The sequence below is a fragment of the Drosophila simulans genome, chromosome 2L (assembly GCF_016746395.2).
Source record: "Drosophila simulans strain w501 chromosome 2L, Prin_Dsim_3.1, whole genome shotgun sequence".
Classification (NCBI taxonomy): Eukaryota; Metazoa; Arthropoda; class Insecta; order Diptera; family Drosophilidae; genus Drosophila; species Drosophila simulans.
In genome coordinates, this window is record NC_052520.2 from 13,620,696 (window position 1) to 13,641,532 (window position 20,837).

At 45.6% G+C, this 20,837-nt stretch overlaps 4 protein-coding genes and 1 long non-coding RNA gene across 5 annotated transcripts; 3 read left to right on the top strand and 2 right to left on the bottom strand.

Annotated features, from left to right (window-relative positions):
- The first annotated feature begins 365 nt into the window (after positions 1-365).
- LOC6732249 (zinc finger BED domain-containing protein 4) lies at positions 366-2,752 on the top strand. Its single transcript, XM_002079342.3, has 3 exons — positions 366-601; positions 655-1,032; positions 1,110-2,752. Exons 1-3 carry the CDS (start codon positions 456-458, stop codon positions 2,575-2,577), a joined length of 1,992 nt encoding a protein of 663 aa, XP_002079378.2. The 5' UTR covers positions 366-455; the 3' UTR covers positions 2,578-2,752.
- Positions 2,753-2,917: 165 nt separating this feature from the next.
- Positions 2,918-9,110, top strand: LOC6732250 (brefeldin A-inhibited guanine nucleotide-exchange protein 1). Its single transcript, XM_016180116.3, has 3 exons — positions 2,918-4,056; positions 4,328-8,370; positions 8,440-9,110. Exons 1-3 carry the CDS (start codon positions 3,276-3,278, stop codon positions 8,575-8,577), a joined length of 4,962 nt encoding a protein of 1,653 aa, XP_016024928.1. The 5' UTR covers positions 2,918-3,275; the 3' UTR covers positions 8,578-9,110.
- LOC123327326 lies at positions 8,654-18,229 on the bottom strand. Its single transcript, XR_006542006.1, has 2 exons — positions 18,091-18,229; positions 8,654-9,316 (listed from the first exon to the last, which is right to left on the bottom strand). It is a non-coding gene; the product is annotated as an uncharacterized LOC123327326 (long non-coding RNA).
- LOC6732251 (carbonic anhydrase) lies at positions 13,093-19,303 on the top strand. Its single transcript, XM_002079344.4, has 3 exons — positions 13,093-13,398; positions 18,118-18,276; positions 18,344-19,303. Exons 1-3 carry the CDS (start codon positions 13,365-13,367, stop codon positions 18,961-18,963), a joined length of 813 nt encoding a protein of 270 aa, XP_002079380.1. The 5' UTR covers positions 13,093-13,364; the 3' UTR covers positions 18,964-19,303.
- Positions 19,194-20,831, bottom strand: LOC6732252 (tRNA-specific adenosine deaminase 1). The gene is made up of 2 exons (XM_002079345.4): positions 19,901-20,831; positions 19,194-19,843 (listed from the first exon to the last, which is right to left on the bottom strand). The coding sequence occupies exons 1-2, from the start codon at positions 20,770-20,772 to the stop codon at positions 19,531-19,533; spliced, it is 1,185 nt and encodes a 394-aa protein (XP_002079381.1). The 5' UTR covers positions 20,773-20,831; the 3' UTR covers positions 19,194-19,530.
- Positions 20,832-20,837: the final 6 nt, after the last annotated feature.

Here is a 20,837-nt window from a genome sequence, read left to right on the forward strand (position 1 = left end):
TAAGGGTGGATTATGGATTAAAGTAAATTATCGTAATTTAAAGGAAGTTAAAAACAGTATTTATACCCTTCTATTGGTAGAACGGGTATCTGATTGACGGGGCACTCTAGCATTCCCTCCTGGTTTGTTTTTTAATTTCAAATCTCCCGCCTTAGTATTTTTAAAATACTACTCATAATAATATTAGAAGGCGCTTCAAACGAACTTAACTTGGAACTTGGAACTTAACAATTCATTAACAATTCAACATATCCTATGTTTACATCCATCTTAAATAGCAAGCTTGACTATTGGATTTGAATTTAATTATGAGAAAAATAAACACAAAACTATTAATACTTCTTCGACTCAGGCGCTAATCGAAACGCCAATCTCTCAATAAATCTCCCACTTGGCCACACTAATGTAGCGTTATTTACAAAATATTCTTATTTTTCGACGATAATTTATCGTTTATGCCGACTATGTCGCGTAGCAGGATATGGAAGTTCTACGACAAGTTGGATCGGAATTCCGCGCAGTGCCAGCTCTGCGAGAAAGTCATCAAGACAAGCGGCAACACGTCCAATCTGATGAAGCACATGAAGACCCATCCGCAGATGTAGGAAAGGGTCCTGAGTTCAAAAACCTTTCACAATGAAAATTTTCTTGAAGAGACCTCTTCGATGACGATGTGGTAGTGGAGCGGGGCATATACAAGCGGCGGGAGCAGGATGACAAGCTGCGATTCCGGAAGGTTGTGCTCTTCAAGGAAGAGAGCTCTGATTTCCACAGCGAGCTGTTGTTCAAGGCTGCCAAAGATGCGAACGGCATTATCGAGCTGGATGATCAGGGAATGACCAAGGCGGCTGCTGAGGATCGCATCTCAACAAAGAGCGTCGGGTATGCGTGGGTCTCTCCGGAGGCCACAGTGTCCCGAACAGAGACGGTTGGCGACGACGATATCATCGAATTCGAACCCAAGGAGGAGCTCGATGAGCCGGAGAAAAGCCCACTTCCTGAAATTCATGCTTTACCATTTGCCGGCCATGAGTAAGTTTTAATCAAAAGCATTTTGAATTCTTTAAAAGTATAGATACAATTTTAGTAAGTCCTCATTTATTTCCCAGCAACTTAAAAATGGAAGAACCTCTGCCGAGCGAGAGTCCGTTTCACAAGGACATGGCCTTCTTTGTCTGCCGTGACCGTCAGTCATTGCAGATTGTGCAGGGCGAGGGATTCCAGCACCTAGTGAAAGTACTGTGCCCCACCTACAGGCCACCGAGTGCGGCGAAACTGGAGGCCATTATCTGCAGGGAGTCGGAAGCGCAGAGGTCCAAGCTCCGCCAGCAGTTGGCCGCTATCTGTACACTCAGCCTGAGTTGCTCGGTCCACACAAATGCGGAGAGTCAAAACTGGATAGAGCTGGTGGCCCACTTTCACGAGGGGCGGCAACGAATCTCTCGAACTCTTTCTGTGCTGCGCCTTCCCGATCTTTTCACCTCCAACGAAGTGGTGGATTGCATGGAGCAAGTGTGTCAGCGCTTCGACATTCCAAAGTCAAGGATCTGCTGCGTGACGACAAGGACCAGTCAACTGCTGGAGGATGCGGTGACATTGTTCCTGGGCGCTCATCATCATGTTCCCTGCTTCGCATACCAATTGAATTCTCTTTTAGAGGAGGTGATGCAGCGTCCAGAGATACGTGATTTGCGCGACAAGGTGCGTCACCATGTGCAGTCCACATTGCAGCCAGTCCAACTGGATTCCACACACCGACCTATTAGTGCGTACAATATGCTAGACTTATACCTAAAACACACTCTCGTTCAAGAGCCGCTGCCTCTTTCGCCGGCCGATGTGGATTTGTGTCAGCAATTGCTGGACGTGCTGAGACCATTGACCAGCTCTATGCGTGAGCTAAGTCGAACACCATATCCGGCGGCCAGCACAGCCCTGCCCATTGCCCAAACTCTGATCAACGAACTGAAGCAGGAGAAGAGTGCGGAACACATGATTGCCAGGGAAATACGCTTGTTCATGGTTCAGCAGCTGGAGGAGATCTTCGAACGAATGGAGCGCAACTTGCACCTGGCATTGGCAAGTCTGCTGGACCCACGCTTTCGAAATATTCCCTTCCAGAGTGGGGCCCTGGTGGCCCAGTATATGACTCAGCTCTATGACATGATGCAGGTGCAAGTGAACAGCGGGGAGCAAGCTGCTGCAAGGGATCCGGAGAACCGTGATCACTACGATATCTGGGCGGCATTCAAATCATTTTCGCATGGAAAGCAAAGGCTTGTCAACGGCAGCAACGGCCCCGAGGAGGACGATGAGATAGCCAGATACTTTTGCGCCGGCATGAGTACCCTGCGAGCCGATCCCTTTCAGCTCTGGGAGGAACTGGCAGAAGCTCACCCCTTCCTGCACAACGTAGCACAGAGGTACCTGCATGTTCCGGCCACCGCAGAGCCGGCGGATCGGCTATTTACCGACGAAGGAGCGGCGGTTACGGCGCAGTACGCCAGACTAATCGAAAACAACATGGAAAACGTGCTCTTCATGGCGGAAGTTCCAACGAAGGAGTGGCAGTTATAGCGTAGTCCACAATCAATCCACACCTAAGTTGAGCACTGTGTTTTTGCACACCTTTTATTAATTACATTTTTAATTTACATTTACAATAATGTAACTTTTTAGCTTCTCAAGCGATAAGAAACTATTTTTGTATTAGAAAAGGTAGTGAACGAATAAAGAACAAATATTCATTAAAGATTTGTAAGTACTATTTACTACACATATTCACACTAATAATTTATTTTAAATATAACTTTATTTTATTGTTTACTCTTTATTCTTTTGTTATCACAAAAACGACGTTACAAATTCAAATAACAATAAGACCAGCAAATAAGCAAAAAAAAATACCAGAACCGAGAGAATACCAGACACTACCCAACACTGCCGACAGCTCAGTAATTTTCGCTTACACGGTCACACTTGTGATGACGTTTTTTCGTATTTTGAAGGGAATGTAAATGTGGAAAAACTGAGAGATTTGCAACATGCAAACATCCACGACACGCTAAAAACTCTCCGAGTGCCGCCACACGACAATCCAACCGAGAGGAGAACTCCGCACAGCTGGCGGAGCACCCAGAAGGCAGCAGGCGAAAGTTGCGTGGCTGTTGTTTCCGGAAGCGGTGGGCAGAGGGAAATCCGAAGCAGTGGTAGTAGGGAAAGAGGCATCGAAACCCACCCAGCGAAGGCGACCTTGGGAGTGGCAGCGGCCCAATATGCACAACAACTCCACAAAAACCAAGGAAATGTTCATCGTGCGTGCTCTAGAGAAGATCCTTGCCGACAAGGACATACGGCGCTCCCATCACTCGCAGCTGAAGAAGTCCTGCGATTCGGCGCTGGAGCAGATCAAGGCGGAGCTAATCAGTGCCGGCCAGATCGCAGAGGGCAATGAGCTGCCCTGTGCCGCACTCCCGCTGCCGAAGAATGATGCAGCGAGCATCATAAATGCGGAGACCTACTTTCTCCCCTTCGAGCTTGCCTGCAAGAGCCGCTCGCCCAGGATCGTGGTCACCGCACTGGACTGCCTGCAGAAACTCATTGCCTATGGCCATTTGACGGGATCCATTCAGGACTCGGCCAATCCGGGTCACCTGCTCATCGACCGTATCGTTGTGACCATATATGGCTGCTTCAGTGGTCCCCAGACGGACGAGGCCGTCCAGCTGCAGATAATAAAGGCTCTGCTCACGGTGGTCACCTCGCAGCATGTGGAAATCCATGAATTCACACTCCTACAAGCTGTGCGCACCTGCTACGACATCTATTTGTCCAGCAAGAACCTGGTCAATCAGACGACGGCACGCGCTACGCTTACCCAAATGTTGAACGTGATATTTGCCCGCATGGAGAACCAAGTGTACGAGCTACCACCTCCCAATTCCAATCCCATCAACGGCAGCATCCACTCGGAGGATTGCAATGGCTCGGGAGAGGAGTCGCAGCGGGATTCCGACGAAGTAATCGCCTCGGAACTGCTGGCAGAGATCATATCAGGTGCGTGGCACTCGGTGGAGAAAGTTTGATAAACAGATGTTTCTTGTTAAGCTGCAGTAGCTTATTGTTCTACTTAACTCACTTAGATTTAACTATTTTCATTTCTCATTTTCATGAAACTTAATTAAGTTCATAAAATTGTTCTTATCGGATGGGAAAAAGTTGTATGAATCATTACAGTACTTTTTACGATAAGGTCCAACATAAAATTCCACTCCTCCAAACCGTCTAATTATCATTGCGCAATAATAATGACAGTTTCGTTTTTTAGCTGCCTACAATGAGGCGATGAAGGATCAGGAATCGGTCGGTGAGCCAGAGCCAACACTTAATGGAAACGACTACTCCTCGCACTCGGATCACGACAGTGTGGAGCTGCACAGCGAGAACGATGCGGTGGTAACGGCCAAGTTTACGCACATCCTGCAGAAAGATGCGTTTCTCGTATTCCGGGCACTGTGCAAGCTATCGATGAAGCCGTTGCCGGATGGACATCCAGATCCAAAATCGCACGAGTTGCGTTCCAAGGTGCTGTCATTGCATCTGCTGCTGCTCATCCTCCAGAACGCCGGGCCCGTCTTCCGCTCCAACGAGATGTTCATCATGGCCATTAAGCAGTACCTATGCGTAGCCTTGTCCAACAATGGAGTCAGTCTGGTGCCGGAGGTCTTCGAGCTGTCGCTTTCGATCTTCGTTGCCCTACTCTCGAACTTCAAGGTGCATCTTAAGCGGCAGATAGAGGTGTTCTTCAAGGAAATCTTCCTCAACATTCTTGAGGCGAACTCGAGCAGCTTCGAGCACAAATGGATGGTAATCCAAGCGCTGACACGGATTTGCGCTGACGCCCAGTCCGTGGTGGATATCTATGTTAATTACGATTGCGACTTTTCGGCTGCAAACCTTTTTGAGAGACTGGTCAATGATCTTTCGAAAATTGCCCAGGGTCGTCAGGCTCTCGAGCTGGGCGCCAATCCGATGCAAGAGAAATCGATGCGCATTCGCGGCCTGGAGTGTCTTGTCTCCATTCTGAAGTGCATGGTAGAGTGGAGTAAGGACTTGTATGTTAATCCAAACATGCCGGTTCCACCTATGCAAGTCCAATCGCCGACAAGCACTGAGCAGGATCAGGCGGACACAACTATCCAAACGATGCATAGCGGCTCCAGTCATAGTTTGAACTCCAATCAGGAGCAACTGCAGGATCTTCCCGAGGCATTGGAGGAGCGCAAGATGCGCAAGGAAGTAATGGAAACGGGCATTGAGTTATTCAATCGTAAGCCTCAGAAAGGCGTGCAATTCCTGCAGGAGAAGCAGCTGCTGGGTGCCACATGCGAGAATATTGCGCGATGGCTGCACGAGGACGAACGACTGGACAAGACAGTGATTGGAAACTACATTGGCGAGAATGACGACCACTCCAAGGAAGTGATGTGTGCTTACATCGATGCCTTTGATTTCCGCCAAATGGAGGTGGTGGCCGCCTTAAGATTTCTCCTCGAGGGCTTCCGCCTGCCAGGAGAAGCACAGAAAATCGATCGACTGATGGAGAAGTTCGCCAGTAGATACTGCGAGTGCAATCCGAAGAACCAGCTATTCCAAAGCGCGGACACCGTCTACGTGCTGGCATTCAGCATCATTATGCTGACCACGGATCTTCATTCGCCGCAGGTCAAGCACAAGATGACCAAGGAGCAGTACATTAAAATGAACCGCGGCATCAGCGACAGCAAGTCCGATTTGCCCGAGGAGTACTTGTCGTCCATCTACGACGAGATTTCCGAACACGAAATTAAGATGAAGAACAATTCCGGTATGCTTCAACAGGCGAAACCCTCTGGAAAGCAGGCCTTCATCACGGAGAAGCGCAGAAAGCTGTTGTGGAACATGGAGATGGAGGTCATCTCGCTGACGGCCACCAATCTAATGCAGTCAGTTTCGCACGTCAAGTCACCCTTCACCTCAGCGAAACACTTGGAGCATGTCCGGCCCATGTTCAAAATGGCCTGGACACCATTTCTGGCCGCTTTCTCCGTGGGTCTCCAGGACTGCGACGATCCGGAGATTGCTACACTCTGCTTGGATGGCATCCGTTGCGCTATTCGAATCGCATGCATATTCCATATGTCCTTGGAGCGAGATGCCTATGTCCAAGCCCTGGCCCGGTTTACTCTCCTGAATGCTAACTCGCCCATCAACGAGATGAAGGCCAAGAATATCGATACCATCAAGACACTTATAATGGTGGCCCACACAGATGGCAATTATCTGGGCAGCAGCTGGCTGGATATAGTGAAGTGCATTAGCCAGCTGGAGCTGGCACAACTGATTGGCACTGGGGTGCGGCCCCAGTTCCTCTCTGGGGCGCAGACCACGCTCAAGGACTCGCTTAATCCCAGCGTGAAAGAGCACATCGGCGAGACGAGCAGCCAGAGCGTGGTAGTTGCAGTCGATCGTATTTTCACCGGCTCAATGCGACTGGATGGCGATGCTATCGTGGACTTCGTGAAGGCCCTGTGCCAGGTGTCTGTGGATGAGCTTCAGCAGCAGCAGCCGAGGATGTTCTCCTTGCAAAAGATAGTGGAAATCAGTTACTACAACATGGAGCGTATTCGTCTGCAGTGGTCGCGCATTTGGCAAGTTTTGGGTGAGCACTTCAATGCGGTCGGCTGCAATAGCAACGAGGAGATCTCGTTTTTCGCCCTGGACTCACTGCGCCAGTTGTCGATGAAGTTCATGGAGAAGGGCGAGTTCAGTAACTTCCGCTTCCAGAAGGATTTCCTGCGTCCCTTCGAGCACATTATGAAGAAAAACGCATCGCCGGCAATACGAGATATGGTTGTGCGCTGCATTGCCCAGATGGTAAACTCACAAGCGCATAACATCCGTTCCGGCTGGAAGAATATCTTTAGCATTTTCCACCTGGCAGCGGGAGACAACGAAGAGCCAATTGTGGAGCTGGCCTTCCAAACCACGGGAAAGATCATCGGAGATCTGTACAAGCGTCAGTTCGCCATCATGGTGGACTCGTTCCAGGACGCGGTCAAGTGCCTGTCAGAGTTCGCCACCGCCAGATTCCCGGATACCAGCATGGAGGCCATACGTCTAGTGCGTACCTGTGCGCAGTGTGTCCACGAGGCACCACAACTGTTTGCGGAGCATGCCGGCATGGAGAACGACGCCTCGGTGGCCGAGGAGGATCGTGTCTGGGTGCGCGGCTGGTTTCCAATGCTATTCTCGCTTTCCTGTGTGGTCAATCGCTGCAAATTGGACGTGCGTACTCGCGCCTTAACCGTGCTCTTTGAGATTGTGAAGACGTATGGTGAGAGCTTTAAGCCCCATTGGTGGAAGGATCTCTTCAATGTGATCTTCCGTATCTTCGACAACATGAAATTGCCGGAGCACGTCACCGAGAAGTCCGAATGGATGACGACCACCTGCAACCACGCCTTGTACGCTATCATTGATGTCTTCACGCAGTATTTCGATGTTCTTGGTCATCTGCTGCTGGAGGAGCTCTTCGCCCAGCTGCATTGGTGTGTTCAGCAGAGCAACGAGCAGTTGGCGCGATCTGGCACCAATTGCCTGGAGAACCTCGTCATTTCGAATGGATTCAAGTTCAACGAGTCCACCTGGGACAAGACGTGCCAGTGCATCCTGGACATCTTCAACGCCACTTTGCCGCAGGATCTCCTCAGTTGGCGGCCGAAAGCACATTCCAGTAACAATATACCCCAGGAGCACAACCACTTCGAGGCGCTGCATATCCGCTGCGTAGTCCAGCTGGAACTGATACAGACCATGGACAACATTGTCTTCTTCCCGGCCACGTCGCGCAAGGAGGACGCCGAAACACTGGCCCAGGCGGCGGCAGACTTAACTGGCGGCAGGAGCGGATCGCAGACCCAGCTGCTGGAGTGCCAGCGGGAAGAACAGGGAATGTACGGCTATCTGAGAACCCGCCAGCTGCTCACCCTGGCCGACTGTCTGATGCAGTCGCATCGTTTTGCCAAACGCTTCAACGCCGATCACGATCAACGCAGCCTGCTGTGGCGGGCGGGATTCAAGGGATCTGTTAAGCCGAATCTGCTGAAGCAGGAGACATCGTCGCTGGCCTGCGTCCTGCGCATTTTCTTCAAGATGTACGGCGATGAGAATAGACGCAGCGATTGGCCCGGCATCGAGCAGGAACTGGTGCAGGTCTGCAAGGAGGCACTGGGCTACTATTTGAGTCTGCAGAGCGAGGCACACCGAGATGCATGGACATCGCTGCTGCTGCTCATCCTGACGCGCCTGCTCAAAATGTCCGATGCCAGGGTGAGTTGGTTTAATAAACTATATCCTTCAGTTCGGTGGTTAATAAAACGCTCATATTTCTTCTGCCAGTTCGCCACCCACGTTTCCAACTACTACAGCCTGCTGTGCGAGATGATGTGCTTCGACCTCAAGCCCGAACTGAGAAGTGTCCTTAGGCGTGTGTTCATGCGCATCGGTCCAGTATTCAATATAATGAGCGTTAAATAGTCACGGAGGAGCCGCAGCCACCTGGCTAGCTGACTCGGCCATGTTAATAGATCGATTCCCGATCCACCCGATCCTCCCGAAATCCCCTCAAATCGTAGTTCATAGTGCGCCCTCTGGTTCCCTCGGCTTTGTTGTTATGTTGGCACTTAATCATGCATACAAGTATATATATTTTTATTATATTTATAAACAATACATAGTCAGAATGTAATGTTTACTAGGTTTAACGAGAAATGTTGTTGTTTTTATATATATATATATATATATATATGTATATGTATACATACCCCCGGGTATGCTATGTAAGGCTTTAACGTGTGCGTGTGTATAGTTTCCTTCAGTTACGAATTTGGATTTTGTTTCCCCGGTGTAACCACACTCTAACATTCACCCACTATCGATTAGTGTGTAGCGTAGATTAATGGATTAAACCAGCATTGTGCGCAGCCTGTATATTGCTAGTGTTAATTTAAATCAAAATCTATATAAATATATATATATATTTCAAATATACAATATAAATCTATTACCAATGCCAGTTGCGAACCATTGATTTAATCGACGCTGGGATCGCCTCCACCATGCATATTAAGATGAAGTTCGAGGTATGTGATCTGGTTAAATGCTATCCATCTACAGCTTTAGTCATATAATAAAAAATCTTTATGTTCCGCTCGCACGTTCGCCAATTTATATTTTAATTCAAATATATCGTGCGTTTTTCCATTTGCCCAACGATCTACAAAAAAAAAAAGAAACCCAATTAAGTGTTTTGGACTGGGTGCTCCTTCTTCTGCATCCAGTCCAGTCTTTTGGGGCACAGATTTATGGCGTTTTTATTATGCCCGCAATATGTGCGACGAATTCATTTAAATTTCGACATTTTATTGGCTGGATTTTGGCGGTGGAAAAAATTTAAATTTCTGGCGCATAGAGCATCTCTTCATCGAAAAGACTGCAGATTATTTTGATTAAATAAATTCTGTAGGTAAAAAAAAGAAATGCTCGATTCTTGTGCTGATTTTGACTGCTAAAATTATTTTTAAAAGCATGTAATATGATATATTTTCAAAAAGGTATATTTTCAAAAATATGTATAAAGTTATTCCAAATACCTGTCAAGTATTTTTCAGATAACTTTTAATGACTTTCTTAATATACGAATTATTGGGATTTTTACTCACATAATTTTAGCATTAATATAAAGTTTATTTTTCAGAGAAATCTCCGTTTCCAATGGCCTTAATGAACAATTTTCACTGTGCGCAGTGGAGTTTAAGCCATGTTTGAGTAAGAAAGGCCATTGGAAATATTCCGAGACGGTCTTAGCTTTTTGGTTTTTGCCAAAATTCGTACCTTAGTCAGTGTCCACATGACACGGAGTGATATTTTTCGTGCTGCTTTGTTTGTTTGCCGTTTAAATAAATTGATTAACACGCAGCGACTGCTAACCGACCAAAACTGAGATGATCGGGTAGGATTCAATGGGGCTTTGTGCGGAAAAAATGGGATAGATACACGTACGTGTACATATACGTATTAATGTGTGAGCTGGGAATTATTATCATAGGGCTAATAGATCTAGTTAATATGTCAATTCCAGTGGAAACTTAATCACGCTCCCGATTTCAGAATTCGATTCGATTTGCCAAGTATCACATTGCTAGCTGCTAATTGGAGGCGCTTACGCGCAGAGCAAGCAAATATTTTGCGCACAGAAAGTATCTCTATATCTTTAACCCCTACAAGTACCAAAAATCCCATCCGAATCCCACTTGAGCCAGCCACAAACTGGAGTTCAAGATCTTTAGCTAGCCACGCATCTTGCTGCTTTATGGGCTCCATAAAAAGTGGATTATAATGCTCAACGGTGGCTGACAAAACAGAATTAAAAGAAATCCTTAGCCACGCGTGTTGCCAGCCCAGAAATAATTATAATTAAAAAGTAAACATGATGCATAACGAGCTATATTCTGGACCTAAATCGAGTCGTTCTCTATCGGAACAAATGATTAGGTAACAAAAGCACGGCAATTTCTGTTTGGTGTCACTGAGAAAGTTCACGACTTGTCGCATTCGCCTTGAAAAGTTGCTTGAACTGTCTGAAAGTTTTTGAAAAGCATTAAATTAGTCACGCTAAATGCGTTAACTTCCTGAGATTAGTGTTATCTACAATATCCCAAAACAATCTTTCTACTTTTAGGTAAATATTTCTTAAAACTACTGTTGCTCTTGTTTTCCTATTTCGTGTTTACTATTTGTAGTTCTCTAATGTCTCGGGTTTCTAAGATTTGAGTTATAATGCAGTAAATAATCTCAAGTGAATGAAAAAAAAAGAAAATATTTGAAACTGGGCTGGTCTGCTGCTCCATGGTTTTATGAGTATCAAATATTATTTGAAATAAAAGTGGCTATATGATATCCAAATAAATCGTAAATGTTAATAAACATAGTCACACATTGAAGTGCCTTATCTGCAAAATTGCAATCGAGTTTGGTGCAAACTAATTTACTGGCGATCTAGTCCTTTCCCAATTCAATTAGAACGTTTTGAGTCATCCCGGTTTTTCCAAAAAAAATTAGCGCGTCACATGGGCTCAGTTAATTGACAGTAACAATAATTACTCGACCTTGAAGTGGGTCTGTCAGACCAGTAGCTCAAATCAGATTCCAGCCAGATACGTTCCCATTTTCATTTCCATTTCCATTTAAATTTTGTAAAATCGCCGAGCGAAATGGCAAAAGGCGGAAGCGAACGACTGGAAACTGCACGTGAGATGGGGTCGATGGGATGATAGGGGGTGCTGGATATCCAGTAGAACGCTGTAAAGCGCAAATAATAATGCATGGCTAATTAGAAAACACAAAATCCAAGGGGTTGGGGGTGGAGATAAGATTTGAGCCAAGTGCAAACACATACGAAGATTTCACACGCGCCGAATTAATTGCGCATACGCAGTGTTGACCCACGGGTGGTAAAAGACGATACCAAAGTGTAGCGAAGAACCAACACCATAGTGTTGTAGTGTTGTGCAACCAATTTAACCTATTATGCAGTGCAAAACAAAAGCGGCACAGAATTGAAATTAGTGACAAATTTTGTGCTTAACTCGCTGAAGTGGCTTCGTGCTATGCGGCGACTGTGCCTAATGGACTAATGGAATAACATGGGCAGCGCGTTGATGGAAATTATGGATCCCTACGACCTCAACTTCCCCCCTCGGCCAAGTCATGTGCAGAGCGAGAGAGCAGTTCCAGCACCAGTTCCAGTTCCCCTCAAAAAGCGCTGCGATTAGCGTGTCACCAGCGCCAAACCAGGCCCATCCCCATTTCCCCCAGCCACGATCCGCCGTATTGAGACATTTGTACGCCGTACAACTATGCATGTATGTAGATAGATCTGTGTGCGTTGTCGAGCGCGCGATCGCGATCACGCTTAAGTCCCACAGCAGCAACAAAAACAATGCACAAAGGTTCAACAGCAGAAAAACGAACAAAAAACTGAGCCATGTACGGAGCAATTTACAAAATGTCTGGGCACAGTGGAAAGCAATGCCCGGGAAGATCTCTAAAACTGATCAGCTTACTCCAGCTTAAATGGTTTTTAAATAAATAAAATGTAACTATAAACTAAGAACGCGAATTCTTCAGCTCTTAAAACCCGCCCATAAGCCTTACTTAGATAGATTTACACTTTTTTAATCATCAAAATGCTAAAATGTATCTTAAAACATTATTTGTTGCAGTAAATGTGATTTCCAAATTTAAAAAAACGCGAATTTTCCAGCACTCAAAATAATGATACTTAGTTGCAAACTCAGTAAATTGGTGAAATATATAATAAAATCGAATGTAACTAAAATTTGCTTATGTAAAATCGACCTGTGCGCTGCAACTCGAGTTTCTGCTATCAGATAAAGATATAGTACTATGAAGTAGGCAACCTATTTTTAATTAAAAAATCAATTAATATGGAGCACTTTTCAGTTTTGTGTAATTGCGCGCTATCTAAACATTGGTTTTACCCGCCTAAAACGGAACGATCGTGCTCGACAATAATCGATGAGTGTTATGCAAGCACCGAGCCTTTCCTTACACATTTCCGCTTTCTGACCACCCGATCCCGTCCAGCAACGAGCCCGGAGTCAAGGTCAGGCAGGTAAGGTAGTGCAAAAACATTTATAAGCGGACAGCTAGTGCTGCAAAATCGAACTCATTACGTATTCGCCCCATTGTTCCGTACTCAAGTGCGGCCAAACTAAACTATTGAACCCAGCGGCGCTGTCAGCGGTTCTAATGACGCCGCGCTCCGTGTACCGCTTGACCCCGCGCCCGCCACCCACTTTCGTGGTGAAGGGGGCGCGAAACAGTAGTTTAGTTCACTGGCTCCGGCGACTTTCACGCTCTCCGGATACCTATTTGTTTGCTCAGGTTCTCTTTCGCTGCTGGCGCTCGCAAGGTGCGTGCTGTCCGCTTCGCAGTCGCTGCCGGCTTTCAAGTCAGCAGCAGCGCTGCCCCGAGTCCGTCAGTCTGAGACCGTCGGACTTACCAAACAGTCGACGCTCCAATACGTTCCGCGCTACAACGATTCAACGATTGAACCATTCGGGATCCATTCCTCGAATCCCAGCGCCCATATATACACACCCACCCATATAGTCCCTATAAAGCGGACCGCGCGATCCCCAGCGAAAGTCAGACGCGTGCCACCAACCGCGAGTGCAACATCAAGATCCTACAGGATAAACAGCAGAGCATAGTTAGCAGCCATCTAGCCAAAGTCCAAGATGAGCCACCACTGGGGATACACCGAAGAGAACGGTAAGGTCTCTCCAGCTTCGGCTTGTTTGTTTGTTTTGGCTGTGGACAGCCTCCGGATTCCGGTTCCCGCTTTCGGTTTTTTGGTTTTCTGTTTTCGGTTTTCTGTTTTCGGATTTCGGTTTGTTTACCCGTCTGGCCTTCCATCTAATCAGACATCGTCGTCTGCGGTGATTCCGACATTTTGACTCATTTGCACACGCTGCGCATGCGTGTTGCCAAAAAAATAAGAACGAGATCTTCACTCGGAATTTTCTATATACTGCAATTGTCTTGTTTTAAGCACAGATTCCTTATCTTTTGAGGAATTTCGAACCATTTTACTTTTATGATGACAAACTGGATCTATCTGACAGCAAACGTCATGTTTCCGAATCAGACATCTGGCGATAAGATATTGGCTAGATATAGTCGTCCAAAGACGTAGCCTTACCCAATAAAATGGGCAAAACAATAAAAAGAAAAAACAAGGCGTGAGTATGCTCCTTAATAAATAGCCAATTAGTCAGATAATTTAGCACTTAGAAATCGTTAGTCGTTATCACAAAGGGTTTAGATTGCAGAGAATCGCTGAGAAAATAGCTTTCGTAGGGGATTACCGATTCGATTGCACAATACTCGCAATGCCCTGCAATTCGATTTCATGCCTCATAAGCTGAATCGCACAAACAGACTTGGTCATTCGTTACTCATGAATAATGGGCATTAATTAAAATGCAGGGAAGCGGGTTTTTGTGTTTTTACGGATCGGGGAGTTTCGCACGAGCTGGGTCTCGTGATCTGGTAATGGAAATGGTGCTTCCCACTAAACAACCAGTCGCCGGCGGAGTCAACCGCCTCGACTGGCAAAGTGGCAAACTAGTTCTCCGACGACCACCAGCGACCGATCGATTGTTTTTCGCCTTGTCTTTGCTGTTTATTTCGGAGCACCCGGTGCCCCTCGCTCTGCGCCGCTTTGAAGGCTAGTCAAGTGCATGTTCTTCGTCTGCTGAGGACACATGCCGGACCGGTTCCAATGTCTTGGGCGTATACGTAATGTCTCTCATGTGTGCGGCATGCATATAACACTAGCACGTAGAATGTAAATCGAAGGGGCTGCGTTAGCATATCAATTTAAAATTGAAAAAAAAAACCCCTACTTCAGTTTTTGACAATTTCAATTGATTTGCTTAACTGGTTGTGATTGCTCTGATTGATTCGATACTGATACTGATACTGATACTCATTGCGATTCCGATTCCGATTCTGATTTTCCGGCGCCGCCCTGGTAACTTTCCAGCGCAAGAAGAACCTTATCAGCATGCTGCTCCTCCAGAGCCGAGAATGCCCACATTAAACACGAGAAACTCTCCGCCATATATTCGTATTTTTCGTGGAGATTGCACATGTGTATAGACCCATCCTTATCAAGACGCTCAGGTTGTGTCTAACCCCTGGGCACTGACAGAAGCGTCTGAATGGTGGACGACACGCTTCCATCTGGACACCACTGATTACAACTCGCGTGTTTACGTGAGAGGATCAATCAAATGTCCCACCACCAGAGGTATCATCTGATTCAATCGCCAGTTCTAATTCGCAATGCATCGAAGCGAAACTCGCTTATGGCTTTATCTTTTGGAAAACTCAACCCTTAACTACTTCCAGAGAAGTTCTTACCAAAAAATACATGTCTATATCATTAATGTGTCATAGTCATAATGATCGATGGATTTATAATGTTCCACACTGATTTATTTCGCGTGACTTATCAGATTTGGCAGTTAGATAAAACTTACCTAAGGAATAGGGGAAGGTTTCGTTCTAAAGTTTACTTTGAGTATATATTTTTCGATATGCCAGATATCAGTCAGATCGAAACCAGGCCCCTTCATTAATGGTCAATATTTATTGGCAAAAAATAGAACTGCGAAACGATTTCTCACGCAAGGAAAATCATCAGTTTGATATTATTTTTGGCCAGCTATATAGATACCATATCACCTGACTCGTCAGTCCAGCTATTTTATACAGCCAATAAAATTGGATAATTTATGCATTTGTGCATATATTGAAAAATATCTGGACATGCAAGAATAAACAGCTCAAAAGTTATTAATTTTCAGACGTGCCTAAGCATTTCATTAGGCCACAATGCATTTCAGTTAGCTAAACTTTTGCGTATTTCACTTGCGCTTTATTGTCACCATTTTCCACATGCAAACAAATAATTACAGGCGAAAATTTTAGCAGGTGATTGAGGGGTTGGATGGATTGACTGGTTTGGATGGGTGGTCGATAGCCAAATGTCGTGGCAGTCCAAGGATAGAGACCACTTCTGGGGCTTCTTCCAGCCAAGCTGGGTGATAAATATAGCAGGGGTAGTTGCCTTTCAGCCCGGTCAATTGAGTGGCCATAAAAAGCAGTATAACCCAGAGACAACCAGCAGTTATATATCATCCGATACTGACTCACAACTCAGAACTCGGAATTCCGGGGGGCACTTTCCCCAAACGAGTTTTTGGTCCGTACTTCCTTGCGATCGCCGCCAGGAAAGTGGGGGAATAACACGCGAGAAACTCATGCCTCCATCCAATTGGGATGATATTATCATGCAAGGCTCGCTTAGAATCGCCCGGCTCGTAAATTCGTAAATGCTAATTGCCACATTTTATTTTGTCGTGTTTTGAAGCGTTTTTTGTTTTTTTTTTTTTGACTGTCGTAACGAGCATTTCTTAATTTGTCTCTCCGGTTTTACATGCGCTTTTTATATTTTTATTTTTCGATGCCCAATTGCTGCTTTGTGTATTTAAATGTTTGGAGAAATCGAAACCACTATACTTGGGGGAAATTTTCGATGGATTTCGTAAGAACGATCATTATAGATTCTATATAGAGATCAAGATCTTAACGTTTCCGGAACAAGTTCTCACAGACGGCTACGGGTTTTCGTTTTTCCGCCGGCGAATACGCTATAAATGGATGTAGTTAATTCATTTGCAGTAATTCAATTAAAAAATCATTCGGATTTTATCGCAGCATTAATGGTCACAATTGCGCTTCGCTTTTGTTCCATGTCATACGAATTGAGGCGAAATTGAGTGCAAAACGATGATGAATTGTACATATAACTTTGCAGTTAGTAAAAGCGTATGACATGGACCCATAATGCCAACCGGTTATATCCGATCGAGTTTTGTTTGAACAAGTGCGGCATTTCCTTGTTTTCGTTGACTTTCTTCTACTTTATTTTAGTATTATTAAAGTCTGCCAATTGTTATCACAGGCACTGTGAAATGCCGCCAGGTGATCTTAAAGTATTTACAGCCAAAGTCGGCAGCAAACTCGCTGGTTAAACAAAGCCAGTAAGCCTATACATTTAAATGAGTCGTATTTCTATATATATAGTACCGACTTCGGAGATATCTTCATAACTCGATTGTTGATTATAAAAGGTAATGTGCTAAATGCGGCAGGAAATTCGCACTTGGCTGCTAACTTAGAAAAGGATCGTGCAACTCCAATTGCCTGCTTCTCAGTATGCACCACACGGCGTATACGTGACATTCATACGCCATGTGGTGCGGCAGTCACATGCACACACTTTTTGCACCCAAACGGTGAATAAGGCTCTTGATTTCAGCTTTGATAAATGATAAATGCATTTCACCTGACTTTTGTTATTTACTATCAGCATTATGGAGGACTTGGGGAATCGGCGAAATAAATATTCGAAGCTACAAAGCTGTTGACACCTTAAGCTCGGCGATCTATCAAATGACAAACGAGGCTTTGGCCCGTTCGATAAGAAAACCCCTGCCGGTTTCTGGGTACCATTACCAACGCCAAATGGTTCAATATTTGCTCCGATTCAGACAAACAACCATATAATATACATATTCTGATTCCCATTCCCATAAACTTTTGCGGTTTATCTGCGGCGATCCTATCACATGACTCGGGTCTGCGGTCTTCCGAGTGATTCTACTGGCACGTGACGCGGTTCTCTGTGTCAATGTTTGCCTCCAGCAGTAATTAAAAAGAAGTATATACATACACGCACATAAATCGCAACAAAATGCAGCAAACAGGGGAACAGCAAATACTTGTATTGCCTCAGCCGGTTGGTCAGATAAAAGGTCTATGCAAATATTATTATGAGTGCCAGTTGGGCAAACGATTGTCAACTCTGGCGACATAATCATAAATAAGCAGCTTACTTAATGCTTCGCTAATCGCGAGTATAACCAGCCATAAAAATATTAAGTCTTTGATTCATTTTTATTCCCATTTATTAGCTTTAAAGTCCAGATTCTGGTTGAAATAAATATAATCTTTCAACTTTTTATACTAGAAATAATTTGGATTTATTTTATATTTAAATGAAATGAATAATCATAAAGAATTAATGAATTTGAAATGATTTTCGCTTTCTTTTGTAATTAATTTTACCATATATTAGTCGCCCTAATTATCGAATTAATGGATTAAACGAAATTCATCGATTCCTTCCACATTTATTAGCTTCCATTTTTCCGTAGATTAATCAATTTCCTGACCAGCCTAATGGGTTTTTAATAAACCCCAATGGAGTACTTGCATGAATTGATTTTAGTTGATTTATTGTTCCTCATCGACATAGCGAATTAGCACTTAGTTAAGTTGGTTAATTCGGGGAAAGCAAATACCTAATGACTTTGCTGCACGTTTACTTACCCGCCGCATTCAATGTTCCTATTTCAGGACCTGCCCACTGGGCCAAGGAGTACCCACAGGCGTCGGGACATCGTCAGTCGCCCGTGGACATCACACCCTCCAGCGCCAAGAAGGGCAGCGAACTGAAGGTAGCTCCGCTCAAGTGGAAGTATGTGCCGGAGCACACCAAGAGCCTGGTCAATCCTGGTAAGAAATTAGAAGTTAACGTACTGCATTTTACTGAAATATTAACCCTTGCCATTTGTTAATCCAGGCTACTGCTGGCGCGTGGATGTGAACGGCGCCGAGTCCGAGCTGACTGGAGGACCGCTGGGCGATCAGATCTTCAAGCTGGAGCAGTTCCACTGCCACTGGGGCTGCACGGACTCCAAGGGATCCGAGCACACCGTCGACGGCGTGTCCTATTCCGGCGAGCTGCATTTGGTCCACTGGAACACCACGAAGTACAAGTCGTTTGGCGAGGCGGCTGCCGCTCCTGACGGCCTGGCCGTGCTGGGTGTCTTCCTCCAGGCTGGCAACCATCATGCCGAGCTGGACAAGGTGACCAGCCTGCTGCAGTTCGTGCTGCACAAGGGCGATCGTGTTACCCTGCCCCAGGGCTGTGATCCCGGCCAGCTGCTGCCCGATGTTCACACCTATTGGACCTATGAGGGTTCTCTGACCACTCCACCGTGCTCGGAGTCGGTCATCTGGATCGTTTTCAAGACGCCCATCGAGGTGTCGGACGACCAGCTGAACGCCATGCGCAATCTCAACGCCTACGACGTGAAGGAGGAGTGCCCCTGCAACGAGTTCAACGGCAAGGTCATCAACAACTTCCGTCCTCCGCTGCCGCTGGGCAAGCGTGAGCTGCGCGAGATCGGGGGCCACTAAGTCGGTGGATGTTGGACCACTAAGTCCCTGGATAGTCAACGGATTCGAGTCGTATGATTAGCTTTTCGCACCCACACATCACATCCGTACGCCTCGAGCTGGACCGGCACATCTCCACTGTTCAATTCTCGTCTTTAGTTCGTACGCCCAGCAAAAGCATACCTCCTATATGTGCATCCGTATCCGTATTCGCATCAGTGGATGTTTAGCTGTAACCTTAATTGTATATGTACGCCTGTTCGTTTGTTTGTCTGTTAAACGTTTGCAAAATGACAATTAGATTTATGTTATTATGGTATTATAAACTAAATATAACACGCTTAGATGTTGCATATGATAATCTAACTGAGTTTAAATTTGGTGGAAATAGTTAATTTAAAGGGAAGCTATAATCCGAAGTTATTTCATCTCTGATGAAGACATTTTCAGCAACTACACCTTTTCAAGAAACCAATTGAAGGAGCTTGGACCAGAAGTTCCACTCCATAGTTCCCCACATCTGCAATAAAATACTTGCTTGGTAAGCACATAGTCTGCATCTTATCCTCGTTTCATTGGCATTAGGTGTCATTTATTTGGCATTGAAGTAAAGTTTAGCAACTCTTGTGGTTTTTTGGTCCATTGGAGAAAGTATTTCTCTTTGATTTCCCGCCAGGCAAACTGATAATCTCTGGCCAAGTTTTTACAGGAAGCATATGTGATGCGCTCAGGATCGAAAAGCGGTTGATCAAACTTTTCACTTAGCTTCGGGTTGAACTTTACTAACTCTAGAAATGTGAGAAACAGCTTGTACTTGCTGATTGTCAGTGCAGCTTGTGAAGTGTTCATCTTTTTCTTGGTTACTCCTTGACGCTTTCCATTCACGGAAATTTCATAGGGCCTGCGTGTTAGGAATATATGTTTAGAGCTGAAACTGTCTAGCTAAAAGGACCCTTACCTTAATTCTTCTGGGACTTGGGACCAAATCAAGCCATTGGGGGATGGCTGCCAGTCGGAGCGTTGGGAAAACTCAAATCTTATGCAAGGATCAATACGTATATGTGGCTTTTGAGGCTGGAAGCGCGGGTGCTTGAATGACCTACATTCAAAACGTTTGAAGATGGCACGTTCCAAAGATTCCAGCTGTGCATCGTCACAGCAAAAGTTCAGGCTGCTAAAGTAGATGGGTTTGGAGATCAACGTATCCAGTAGTGCCCCCTGCACGCCTAAGACATTCCATCGCGCTATCTTATCGCTGCAGGACATGGATAGAGTGCGCTCTCCACGTCCGGGCTTCGTTCGCAGAGCTCCCGGCGTCTGCAGCATTGGATCATCGCTAAGGTCATTTATAAGCTTGGCGCCCGTATAGACCATCTCGGAATCCTCATCCAACCGCTGGCGTTTGGCCTGCACCGCTGATTGCTCTTCCTCCAATATACAGGCATCTCCGCAAGGCGTTTGTGTGCTCAGAAAGTGGAACTCCACGTGCTCGTCCATGTCGAACGTACTTAGCTCGCTATTCCAATGGAAGATCCTATCCTGCTTGAGCTCCTGGTATAGAAAGCGCAGAAATCCACGACGTGCCAGCACCTCGGCATGGGAATCATTTAGAATGAGCCCTTTGGGACATAGTTTGGATTCTCCAATGCACTTGGTTCCGCATCCAAGAGAAACTAGTTGACATGCTTCCGTTTGCCGGTTGAACTTCACTATTCCCGCCAAAATTGTCCATTGATTGGCTGTGGGCTTTCCTGTTTTTGGCAAGGACTCGAATTTTTTTAAACAAAGTTCTGCAATTTCCTTAACAGTCGGTTTTTTGTTATCACACATTTTTGTTTATATTCGCAATGTGCGAACCGATACGTTCGGTAATCGAATAGAAAAATCGATTGGCG